Source organism: Corvus cornix, chromosome 2 (assembly GCF_000738735.6).
Source record: "Corvus cornix cornix isolate S_Up_H32 chromosome 2, ASM73873v5, whole genome shotgun sequence".
Lineage (NCBI taxonomy): Eukaryota > Metazoa > Chordata > Aves > Passeriformes > Corvidae > Corvus > Corvus cornix.
In genome coordinates this window covers 17,567,603-17,580,729 of record NC_046333.1, presented here as the reverse complement: position 1 = coordinate 17,580,729, position 13,127 = coordinate 17,567,603, and the positions used below count along the sequence as shown (strand labels likewise).

The window sequence follows — 13,127 nt, the reverse complement described above, 5'->3', positions numbered from 1 at the left end:
CTGTCAAAAGCTGATGGATAGAGCTCCCTTTCCCCATCTTTTTTGCTATGTTGCTCGAGAGAGCCTTAGGAAAATCTTGAATTCACTATGTCCTTGCTTTGCTTAGAAATTAAATTATTTTAAGTTTACAGGTAACATGACCATCTAGTTAGATTCTCCTTCACAGATGAGGCCATTCTTTCTATGAGCAACCTGTGATAAGGGTGCTTAGTTTGGGTGAATGTGTAATGTATAGAAATCTCAGTTGGATTTTGCTTTAGCAGTAGTGATTCAAAAACTGAAATACTATTTTTGTAGTCACTCAGGACTGGATTTTATTTCACAATTGTTCTGTGTTTGGCAGAATTAAAATACGTCTTTGTAGTGTCAGAGGCATTATTGTCACTGCTCAAAAACTCTTCTTAAGCATACAGCACTTGTGTCTGCTTACACAATGAGAAATCACAATGGAAGATATTAAAAACTACTATTGGTCAAACAGTCCAAGATCTTGAGAGGGAATGACAGTACTTCTTAGGCTCAGTACAACTGACCTCTCACATACATACTGGCTTTCAGATTTTCTCTTCCTTCTTCACTCATTCTTTACTCCAGTTACATGATTAACTCTCCATTCATCATCTTGTTTCACCCCTGTTTGTGTTCTTCATTGTCTTCTGCATGACCTGCTGTGCCTGAGCACTGCTAATGAGCTGAGTTACACTCATGCCTGTCAGGTTCCTCCTTGTGAGTAGAAATCTTCCCACTCAGAGTTCCTTCTGTATTGACAAGATAATATGCAGAATAATATCACAGCAAGGCTTACTGTATTGAACGTAATCTGGCCCATTCTTGATGGGACAACAAAGCAATAGACACCATGCTTTATAGAGAAGGCATAAACAATTATCTATCTATTTAATGTGGGATTCTTGGAAAAAAAATGGAAATAATTTGCAAAAATGTTTTACTGCATTGTACAGTTGCCATCTCTGAAAACAAGGAATGGCTGTAATAATTTAGTCACGTTTTGCTTTCTTTTTGCTTGTTAAGCATTTCTCCTAAATATCTATTAGTACTTTAGCTTATGTAATATTGATTTGCTTATGTTCATTCTAGTTTTGAAATAAAGTGGACCCTCATAATCTGTTAGAGATGCAGCATTCTGTTTGCTTAGGATATTGAGAAATACATTTTAAAATTCAGCATGAAGATTTTACTGTAACTGTAGCTGTGATGTTTTCTTTTGTTTGCCCTGTGTTGTTTTTCTTTAGAAGTTCTTTCCAAAATTATGGTGAATGGAATTTTCTTTTCATGTGACCAAATGCTCTTTGTCTTGGCAGCATTCACAAGCACAGAGCTGGCAGAGAAAGTTAGGCAGGATTTGCCTGGGCATTTTCAAAGAAGAGCACCCAGGAACTGAGATTTGAAATAATGTAGCCTGAGGTCAGGAACTTTTTCTTTAGAGAGTCGGTAAAGAACATGATTGTCTGTAGTGTGCAAGAAGCCAGGGATTTTCTAGATATATATATATAGCAGTGAAATAGGAAAGTATAATGGGCTGTATTCTGTGCAGTGTTGCTTCCTAAACAACGCCAGTTAATAATAAGGGATTTGGACCATTTTTCAAAGAGAGATGATATTTGCTGTCAATCCTTCCTTTCTTTTGGTGAGTCAGATAATACAGTGCTAGGAGAATATGCATCATTTAATCCAATTTAAGCTTGCACCGTGCTTAACTCAAAGACAAATGTGTTCTTGACATCAGGCATTTACCATATAGCACTGAAACAGTGTGATTTTGGCGCACTGTGAAGAAATCTGCTGAAACAAGAAAGTGTTTGTTTGAGAGAGAGGGTTGGGAGAGGAATGCGGGAGGGTCCCACATGCAGAGGTAAACCCTGCGCCTGGGTGGTTTTTCACGTTATACCTGCATAGGTGGAGCATTCCCCTCATGCCAGGGTGCTCTCAGTGCACACCAGGAGCTCAGGACAGTCCCTGGAAGAGCATCTGCTCCCCACAGCGTGGTTGGGACTCAGCACTGGGACAGAGTCATCTGTTTTACCCCAGCACACATTTGCATTCCACAGGTCTGGGAAACTGCGTGACCACCCAACGCTTGGTGTTTAAAACTGATCGGGCTGGCAGCACAGCACTTCACATCCAGCTGCGCTGCACACACAGACTCCCCAGCCTCTGTGCTGGAAAGTGAGCTGCGAAGGATTTTTTAGGAATTGCTTTCGGAGCAGGTACATTCCTGCACAGGCAGGATGTCCAAACCCTCTCGGTTGGCTCGACCTGTGTCGGCTAGTACAGCTCCTAAATCGCCTTTGTCCAGGAAAGAAGATTTTAACAGCCGATCACGAAAAATTAGGCTAGGTGAAAAGATTTTGAGAGCTGGCAGCGAAGGAAACCTGGTTAAACAGCATCAGCAAGAGCAGGTGGAAATCACAGAAGGGCTTGTGCCACGGAGGGCTCCTTTCCTGAAAGGTAACTGGTTATTTCATGCTGCAAAAAAAAAAAAAAAAAAAAAAGCATTTGCAATCTTTGTGCTTTTAATAAACCCCAAACATCAATTATGGTATAATAGGGGTATATGTGTGTATGTGTGTGTGTACTGTTTCTAAATGACAGATTCTTGTACATAAAGCATTTGTTTTGAAAATAAAAGGGCTCAAAACATTTTTGTTGTTCAGTTTTGGCTGGGTGCTGTATACAAGCTAAAAATGTTTAGCTGTCAAAGTGGTAAATCACAATCTTTTACAGTCTAAATGTGCCACTGTATTGTGAAGCTTTATTTGAAATAATGATTTGAAATTATTAGCAAGTGTGAGAAAGATTAAATAGAGAAAAATAAAGAGAAAATAGACATCAGTGCAGGCACAGAATCTTTCAACCCTGCAAGTAAAACTCTTCTTCATGGGTCCTAACAAGGCAGCTGTGACTATTTCTTGCATAAAAACTAAACAGATCAAGTGTATTTGGAAAGGCTTATATGCTTTCAGAATGCAAACAAATGTGGAGGATAATATAAGATTACAATCTACTTTCACTGATCTGTTGAGCAATGGGCTGCAGAAACATTGCCTCTTTTTAACTTAGTTTTTGTGACAGTACTCCTTAGAACTGAATTTAAAAGTAGCCATTTAATCCGCATGGTGTAAAATGAGAGTAAGTTGTCATTCTATCAGGAAATAAAAGTAGTAGTATTCTAATTGTACTCTTCATGAAGTTTATATTTAAATATGAACAAGAAGCAGAATCCTTTCAATACAGAATAGAAATGTCCCTCCATCCTAAATCCACAGGAAAAAGAAGTGTAGATTATAGACCTTTGTAACTTGAAACTGTACTTTCATTTCACACACATGGTATCCAAGGTCACAGTTTTTATTCCCACCTGAATAAGGTTTAAAAGAATTTTTTTTTCCTGCAGTATGACTTTTATTATTTCACAAAGAAGGAAAAAGTGATGACACCTAGTCTTACTCAGGGAGATGGATGATCTGTTTGTTTCTACAAAGGAAACTGGGTTTGAAGCACTTTATTAATGGCAGAAGAGAGCAAATAGAAAAGCTGGAGGTGGGACGGCTTAAATTTCTGGTCTCACTCACAGAACATCTTGCTTATTTAGCAATGTAATGTGAAAACTCATTTTTGATCTTGAGATGTATTGCAAGAAAGTTTATTCCAAAAAAACCAGATGTACAATTCTTTTTGCCCTGGTAACCAATATTTATTGATTTTATAGTAAATGATGTTTCATAGTCAAGTTTTTAAAATTTGAAAACTTTCACAGAAAATTCTGCAACAGTATGTTTTTCACCAAGCTAAAGTTTTTTAAATGGCAGTTTGTGTTCTCTCATTTATTGAGAAAAGGAAATCATGTGGGATATACAGAACAGAAAGTGTGTCCTTTTAAGGGATGTGATTTTTATGGCACTCTCAATTCCTTTATCACCTTACTCAATTTTTCAAGGTGTTCTTGGGCTATGTAATGCTTTGCAACTTAAAGCAAGGGTTGCAGTCACTCCTTAGAGTTTTGGGTGAAATTTCTCTAAAACAGAAATCTAGTGTCTATCAGTAGTGCTGCAACATGGCATGTGCTTTTAGTATTTATAGCTTACACTTACTGTCTTTTTGAGCATGAGTTAAACCCTGTTGAGTACTGGCTTTCTGCACTGGGATGGTTGTTTTACTTTAGGCAAGATGTTACTGTGAGTTGTTTTTGTAAGAGATGTTGAAGAACAAATATTGATATTTCTGAAGGGAGCATACTATAAGGGTGATGGAAATGCAGAGTGTGGTTTTTTCCCTCTGGAAATGGGACTGACCGGATGACCCCCAATAAAGTCCAAACATTGGCCAAAGTGATTTGAAAGATGTTTTGTGAGAAGCTGGTACAGACGTGGATGGTGGAAGGGCACCAGATATGGCAGAAGCCAAAAGAAGCACTGAAGGGTGTAGAGGCCACAAGGCAGTGCCCTGGGGCAAGGCTGAGTAATACAAGAGAGCATGAGCAGCAGCCAAGGGTGTTTCTGTGGTCTTGAAGTGGTAAAGAGGAAAAGTGGAAGAGGTGGCAGAGGGCAGGGATAGCCTGAATGAGATGGCTGAAGTAGGAAGATGAAGTGAGGGGAGGCAGAAAGTTCCTGTGGGAAGAAGACTGGGGCTTGGAGGAGAAAAAGAAGGCAAAGGAGGATTGGCTTTTAGGTGGGTCAGAGGGGCAGGAATGGAGAAGTGGGAGAAGGAGGCTCTGTTAGGTGGGGAGTGGGGTCCTGAACAACCTCACATGGAAGAGGGATTTGACCAAATTTCATTCTTTGTTGTGTAATGTCAGTGAAACCCCATGGCTGTGTGTGTGCGCTATACCTTAAAATCCTGGTCTGTGCACAGAAGATCAAGCTGGGTTATCTGGATTATTTTGTACTGGTGAACTTCACATGTCTTCACGTGAAGCAACATTACACTATTTCTGGTTTCTTTGAAAGTTTTAAATTAATAACAAAGAGATAACATGCTTGAGTGGTGCTAACAGACTACAATCCAGCAAAGCTCAGTGCTTAACAGATAGGAAATACAAAATTTTGGCTATAATTTTAATAGGACTGTAAAGCATGATGACTCATTTTAATTACATTATATGTTGGGGGGGCGGGGGGGTTCTACAGAATTCTTGCCCTGTTTTGTGCAAGACGAGTTGTGCTTAACTGAGAAGTTGGGTTCAATTAGCAGGGGGGCAGCTCATGGCAGAGACAACAGTAGTCCTTGTAGGTACTGCCATTAAAGGTCAGAGTGGAACTCTGCCTCTGCCACTGAGGTCTGTGTGGCGTAGACAGACATACTGCTTCAACTTTCACTAGGGAATGCTGGCTGTATGGATTGGTTTTTTTTGGTTTAGTTGTTGGATGTGCAAATCTGAGACTATGGGTTCTGATTTGCAGAACTGAAACCACGTAACAGTAACTGAAGTCAGTGTCAGCTGCAATTTTATTGCATGAAATACTGTCTAATGCAAAGGACTCAAGAAGGTCATCTCGTACTTACCTGTTACTCTTCATCTGAATTTAATGGACAACTTTGACCATAATTTCTCTAGATGCCAGGTTCATCTTGCTAAAAGAAGAAGGAAGTAGAAGAATAAGATTCTTATTTTATAATTAGGAATACTTTGACCCAGGCTACAAAATTTGTTGCTTGGTCTTCAGATCAAGACCTGACAAGTGTGCAGTACATGAACCCCAAGTCCACATCCAGAATAGCCAAGATGAATAATTTGCTTCCATGCGTATGAAATGAGTCCTGTTGATTTTGTGAGGAGAACAAGGCGATGGCCATATGAAGGATGGGATGGGGTTGTGAGTAAGGAAAGTCTGTAATGCAATGCATGTGCACAGGGAGTGGGAAACAGGGTTGCAGAGACAGTCTGAGTTTTCTCACTTCCCATCTGGAAATTTCTTTGTAAACTGAACATCATTTTAGGATTTGCTGGTTTAAAGAAAAAAATGAAGATAGGTAAACCTTTCTTTTTTAATTTTCACTTTCGTGACTGAATCAATTAAAATAGGAATTTTTCTCCTCTGGGATGTGTTACTGATTGGAGAAATTTATGAATTTCTGTTACCCATACTTTCCTCCAAGAAAAGCAGAGAATATACTAATGTCTGCCTTTTCAGTTTCCTTTCTCTGTGCCCTTTTATTGAGTTTTGATATTTGCTTTAATATTTGCCTTCACATCGTTTCACTTTGCTTTATTTTTCACTCCATTTTCTCCATTACAGTTTCCTCCCTGGTTTCTCCTCTGCACTTTACTTTGCAGTTCATGGTGCTTGGAATGAAAGGCCAATACTTTTAGACTAAACCTTTTGGTGTCTCATATTCAGTTGGATCCAAAACTAGACAAAACCTGTTTGTTCCATCTCTGGTTATTAAATGGGGGCCAGAGGACTTTGGGGATATAGTGGGATTCATATTTACAGCCTCTTCATGCAAAGCAAGCAATAATAGCACCATAGAAAGTGGAAGTAATTACATTTTCCCTATTTTGTTTTTATGACAAACTCCAAAGACTATACAACCCATATGTGTATTATTAATTACCTCCAAGAACATTATGGTTTTCAAATAGATATAGAATAATGGCCAAAGTTTGGAAATTATTCTTTCTGACGTTCGAGTAATATCTATGGAATGTTTAAGGCCAAGAACTTTATTTGTCAGGAACTTCCATCTCACAGCATTTCCTGACAGGGATGTACCTACAAATACAGAACACATGTCAGAGTAGGGGTTTGCCGTCCAAGGAAGTTCATTATTAAAAGAATAGCAAAGCAAAGAATGTTTGTATTTAGCCTACAGGATTTTTGTTCCTCTGCAACTGTTTTAGATTCATCAGGGCAGAGAACACAGATCCTGTAAATACAGTACTTGTATATACAAATGTTCATTATCTCACAAATTTAATGCTAGCTCTCTTCTTAACTACCAGTACATTTTTTTTTCAATTTGAAATGCAGCATTTTTACTGTGATCTTAAAAAAAAAAAATCAGAAATTTTATTGTCTTTTAGAGTAGTCTGAAAAACTATAGTGAAACTAGGGTTGGTATCAGATGTACAACATAATACAGTTAGTGGCTCAGAATTTTGAGCTTGAGACACATAGCTTTGGTGACCTAAAGGGACTCTATTATTTCATTTTACTATATTAATATTGGAAATAGAGAAATAACATGGGCTGTTAGATTACAAAATAATTCTAGATTAGATATCCAAGCTGGAGAAGAATATTATTAAGATAACTCTTGGAATTATATAGTTGCAGTGTAGAAACAGAGATCAGGTATGAGACAGTAGACATTCTTTCAATTGCCTACATGAACATTTATTTCTATAGCTGCTGAAGTATGACTTCACCTGGAGGGTTAACAAGGCAGCTGAACATGCCTCCTTCCAGTTAAGATTATGCAGTATAAAAACTGGAGTTATGGTTATTGAAAACTGAATGTCTGGACATTTGTTTAGGTAATGAATGATTGGCCTACCTATGTTCTTATTTGCCCTGAGATCATGACTCAAGCATAAAGTATACTTTAGCTACTTTTTAAAGCATGATTTCTTACAAAAATTGGTCATGTCAGAAATACCTGGCAGGCTTTCTTTCATTGGTAACCTTTTACCCATTACCTGAATTTGTGCAATTATGATGGAGAGGTAAGGGTCTCAAAAATACTGCATTTCTGTGATATACTGTATACACTGTAGCTTTGTAGGATACTCTGTTCTGTACCTGACAATTTGCTGGCTGGGTGGAGAAGGAAGACCTGATTGATAACTGTGTTCAGCGAAAAGCTGCAGTGTGTGCTCAACTCTTCTTGCACATCAGAGAGTTCACGTGTGGGTGACACCTCATAAAAACCATACCCCAGGGACAAGCTCAGGCTGGAGCTCACAGCTCCCATAATTCACTAGAGAAGAAAATTCAGACTGTGGATGAGATTGCATGAATTCTGATGGAAACATTTTGAAATTGAATGTATACTGCAGCCTAAGTATAATTCAGTTTACCAAGTCAGTAGTCAATCCCAAATAAAAAATAATAGAAGAAAAAGCTGCTTTGGAAACCAAGTTACAGTAGTTGCATGGCTTACAGAACTATTTTTCAATTGCAAAAAGTATTTTTTTAATTTTAAAAAGGCACTTTAAAATTTTTCCTCTGGGACCTGGCAGGAAAAGAAGGAGAGCTCTATACATCCCCTTGGGAAGCTCAGAATCTTCTGTTTGTTTTACTATAAGGGCATAAGGGAAGAACAAAAACTTCACCAATTCTCTCCACAGCTCTAAAAAAGCTTAAACAATATAGATAAGGGAATTTTGGAGAGGTTACAATTTTGGGGGAAAATAAGTATAATTTTTTGAAGGTTAATTTTTCCTTAAATGGTCTTTCTGAAATCTGTCAGAAGTTTTAAAGTTTAGATTAAATTAAGCAAATGAATAGATGGCATGGATTGTGGGTATTTTTATGTTCCTCATTAGGTTCTTGTTCCATAAAGCAATTTATCAATATCACTTTGACATGTTTAGGACGTAGGTATATATTTCATACTGAGAATATAACTTCTCATGTATATACAAAATTTACAGCAGTGTAAGAATGTCACCTAAGTGGCATGACTTAATTGGAACCATAGTACTTCAGTATTAGACATTTCAGTACGTGTCAGTCAAACAGTAACATGCAAATCTGTACTAATTTTGCAAAATTTGAATGAGAAGGCTCAGAAATGTTAGTCCTACTGTCAAAATCCCCTCAAGCCTGGCTGTTACTGTGAAAAAGGATTTTTTTCTATCCAGAATTGACCCTATTAATATAGGATGCATAATTTTTGAGTGTCCCCTTTTATCAAAACCAGAGCTAGTGTTTTGAATTGAAAGCATGACTTTCAGATTTATCCATTTATTTAATGCTGTGGATATTCTAGTAGATTAAAAAGTTACTTGTGAGTTCTGTTTTAGTTTATTTGTATGATGTCAAGACAGGAGCTGGTCTACAGTTGAGAGGTTTTTGACTGAAAGTGGAAAGAACATCGCTGAAATATGATAAAAAGAAATTCCAATGATCATGTATTTAACATTCTTTGTACTTGATAAGCTTGTGTATCTTTTCTTTTTTGGTGGATGGACTCTAGTATCCTTCTAGGCTGAAATTCAACTCCTTTCTCTACCTGTTGTTATTCTTATCTGCTAATTAAGTGATGAGACGGATCGAACTTTCTTTAATTTTCAAGTCAGCTCACATCATCCTCTGCAATGGGATTTTTCAAAGCTGGACATGGTGCTCCAATCACTGAGTACAGTGGAAGGATTATGTTACAATTATTGCAGATAAATGTTTATAAATCCTAGTGCAAGTACAGTTTTTCTTGCACAATGGCATGGTAATGTTTTAAGCTTCTGATTAACTCTAGAGCCATTTTTGCTGTTAATCATCTTTTAACTTTAGGCATTGAGGGTTTCCCCCTGACCCAGAAAGACAATCATTCTAGCTGAACTTAATTCCTAAATCCTTTCTAGTATTATAAGTCTAGACACAACATCAGCTCTTTCCAAATATTCTGGTATTTCACCCATCCTGAGTGAATTCAGGTAACTATTAAGAACACAGAAATTTTTGTCTGTTAGTTCTTGTAGTGCCCCAGAATGGAATTCGTAAGATCCCAGCACACTGTCTGGTTTCATTCCTTTTCTTTTTAGATTTTCTTGCTGGTATTAATTACGGAAGACATGTGGTCACAGCTGACCCTCTTCTTGAAGTCTGATATGAGAAAGGCATTCAAAATTATGCTTTCCCCACCCCATTTGTTAAAAACTGTCTTTTCCGATTGAGTAATGGATCCATCTTTTCTTTGCCCTTCCTCTGACTAGTAAGGCATTTATGCAGTAAGTAGTCACCCAGGCCTGCTGTTCATTTTAAGGAAAGGGAAAACATTCAGGACTTAGTCATGAGCCAGTTATGCTGCTTAAAAAAAAAAAGGCAAACTGCAAATACAAGAAAAATGAAAATATCTGGAATGCACAACTCGCTGGCTGAACATATCCAGGGTATTAGTATCCAGACATTTAAGAACAGGCAAAGTTGTACTATTTTTGGGAAATACATTTTATGATGGCCATCTCCTGATGACATAGGATGAGGTTGGGTCCTGGCCTAGAGAAAATTTATCTTGAGCCTCTTACTTTGAGTTTGTGAGCATGCTAAGGTCCTTGCTGCAGCTTCAACATATGAGTAGCTCCCTGAGCAGTGAAAAATTTGGAGACATCTCCTCAGCCTTCTATCTTCCAATACTCAGATTCGTCTGCAGCATCTAGATGTGAAATAGATAGACTTCTTGTCTAGACTAATTGTTTGAAATTAAACTTTTTAAGGACCTCTTGTTAGAACACGGGAAAAGAGGTTTAGGCAGAGAAGGTGTAAGTGCAGCCCTGCTGTCTGAGGTGCAGGCACTGCCTGGCTAACAAGCAAGCTTCAGAGGCAACCGTGCCTGGCTGCATCTTGGCTGTCACCTTGCAAGAGCCTGAGCTGGCAGTCAGGACCTGGAATGTGTATTCCTTCTTTTGAGGCTGCAGATTTATCTTCTGGCAATGATATTCTGCCTGTCTGAAGATGGTCCCTCTCTCCCCATACCCATATGGTTGCCAGTGCCAGGTGATTATGACCTCTTTCTCTCTCAAATATCAATTTCATTAGGGCAGAGGATAAATACTAAGCATAATCACTAGTGAGGGTGATGAGATAGCACCTAAAGGGGTTAAAATTAATCCAGCAGTTTGAGGCCAAAGTCTAGCTTCCTTTAAACACATTTTATGCTGACCTATAAGTTATTGTTTTGTGGCACAGATTTCTCAATGAAGCCTTGAGTGCATGATAAATGACCTCATTCACATGCTGGACATTCCAGTCAGTGTTAAAATCATGCACTCAGTTCATGAACTAGCCATGTCAACTCACGTCACACTTGGCCATTTTCCAGCCTGCACATCTCACTGTGCAGTTTGCTTCTCCTACTGAGCTTGTGCACACTGTAATTATCTGAGGCTCATCCACCACCTTTCTGTGTTTCCCATTGTTATATAGTGCATGCACTTACAGGATTCAGTTTATCTTCGTGCTGAATTACGTCTCATATTACCATTTGATTGCAGTTCAGGTAAACTATGTTTCCTATTCTTCATGCTTGAATAACTGAAGTATCACTTTGAATGCCTTCTTGACCTCAGTGGAACTAACTGACCTCTTCCTTTGCAGGGCTCTATAGCTCAGAGTGTTCTGCAATGGTTTGCATGCTCCACGGCTGGGCAAGAGCCTTTGTGTGGGGCAAAGCTGCAGCTTTTGGGCCAGACTACTAACATGAAAAGCTATCTCTACACAGCCTCAGAAGTCCTTCAGGATCAAGCAAACGGTTTAAATTGTACTTTAAGTTGTAAACCTTTAACGACAGTTAAAATAGGTCATCCTGGAACCAGAGCATCGTTTGTAATGCTTATGCAAGTGTGCGTGTGTACCTCTACACGAGTCATCCACCTGCAGCTCACAGGGAAGCTGCTGGGAGACACAGTGGTGGTAGTTATTGCTGAGTAAATATCAGACTGAAGTTAGCTGCTGAGGAGATAGTTTTAAGTAGGAAAGAAGTGTAGCTAGAATTTACTTGCTGACAACTAACTGTTGGTTTATAGTGCATTGTTTAGTTGGGTTTTTTTAATATCATCAAGCTGATGTGTATCATTGCATGTAAAGTAAATAGAGGTGCAAACAATACTTGTGCCAAGAAACCTAATTCTGTATTTTTAGAGGAGTTAAGAGGCTTATCAACCATACAATATTTCTCCATGAAAGATACCTCTGTTCAAATGCCGCTATGTCCTAATATAATTAAAAGCAGAGCAAAGAGTAGCTTAACTTACATAAATATTTTGTTTGTTTGTTTTCCACATTCTTACAAACTAGTCTTTGCTAGAAAATTGTGATGCAGTTCTAGAGACTCATTGTAATTAACCCACTGCAATGTTTGTCTTCATAACTGGTGAAATTAGGGAACAGTGATATTTAGCATCAGGGGAGCTGCTGCTAGTTAGCTGGATGGTTTGTAGCAGAGAAAACAATTCCTTCCTGCTTGACTGGCAAGTTATTTTAACAGAATGTAAATTAAAGATTTCAGTGGTGTTCCTAGTTGCATGAAATCCCCTTGGGTGCCTTACTGCCATGACCTCCTTGGACATTAATGCTGCTGTTATTGCTTGTTCTGGGGGTGTTAGGAGTTGCTGTCTCATCCAGGATGCCATGGAGCTCCTCCCTGAGATCATCTAGGAGCTTCATTTAGCAATATCCTCCTGTTTCAAGGACTGAATACCAGTGGCAATAGCCTTGATCTCTCCTTTTACTTATGTGCTAAATCTAAACTATGCATCCAGAGATAAAAATGGTGGCCTGTAGTCATCTTCTGTATTTAGTAATTCCTGTTCAGCCTTGAATGAAAACTGTAATTTTTCAAGTCAAAAATGGACTGCCGTTTAATTTCTTTTTTAGTCAGCTAATCACTGCAAATGCAGAAAATCATGTTATGTCAAAAGAAGGAAATTTCCACCAGTACAAAGCCAAAAGCTTTAGGAGGAAAATGTGTGAGGCTCCAGGCTGCTTCCCTGGTGCATGGTACAGAACATTGCTCCATCACAGCTGACCCATAAAAATCCACAGAGGTGATCTACAGTAGCTGTTTAATAATAATTTCTCTGTTTTCCTCTCAATAGTAACACAGGAGTTAAATTTTGAATGGCAAGTTACAACTAAAAGCACTGATTTTTCTTTAGTGTCTTTTTGGTCTGTAAGCACAAGTCTTATTGCAGATGACAGGATAGAGATTTTTCCAAACCCTCTGTGAAAATATTGGTAGAAAACAGCAGGTGCAGCCTTAATTTTCACTCTTCATCACGGCATGTTTAAGCTCACAGTCCTAGCACCAGTTGGTTTTTATCTTCCTCAAAAAGTTCTGTAAAGCTTATCAGTACATTGACTCAAGCCACGTTCCTGACAGTTGGAGTTGTTCTGCACCACTCAATAGCATGCAACAGCTCATATCTTTATATCCTGTAGAACATG

The 13,127-nt window shown here is 38.4% G+C and overlaps 1 protein-coding gene across 10 annotated transcripts in view; it reads left to right on the top strand.

The window, feature by feature from the left end:
• The window catches only part of KIAA1217 (KIAA1217 ortholog), a 364,008-nt gene that overhangs the window by 131,948 nt on the left and 218,933 nt on the right, over positions 1-13,127 (top strand). For 2 of the 10 annotated variants that reach the window (XM_019285435.3, XM_010399271.4), the window contains exon 1: positions 2,033-2,469. The exons of 3 other annotated variants lie outside the window; for them this stretch is intronic. In XM_019285435.3, coding sequence (XP_019140980.1) covers positions 2,250-2,469 — 220 coding nt within the window. In that variant the 5' untranslated portion in view covers positions 2,033-2,249. Of the gene's footprint in view, positions 1-2,032; positions 2,470-13,127 lie in introns of those variants that run through there. 5 more of the 10 variants (XM_010399272.4, XM_019285431.3, XM_010399277.4 and 2 more) reach the window with 5 other exon arrangements.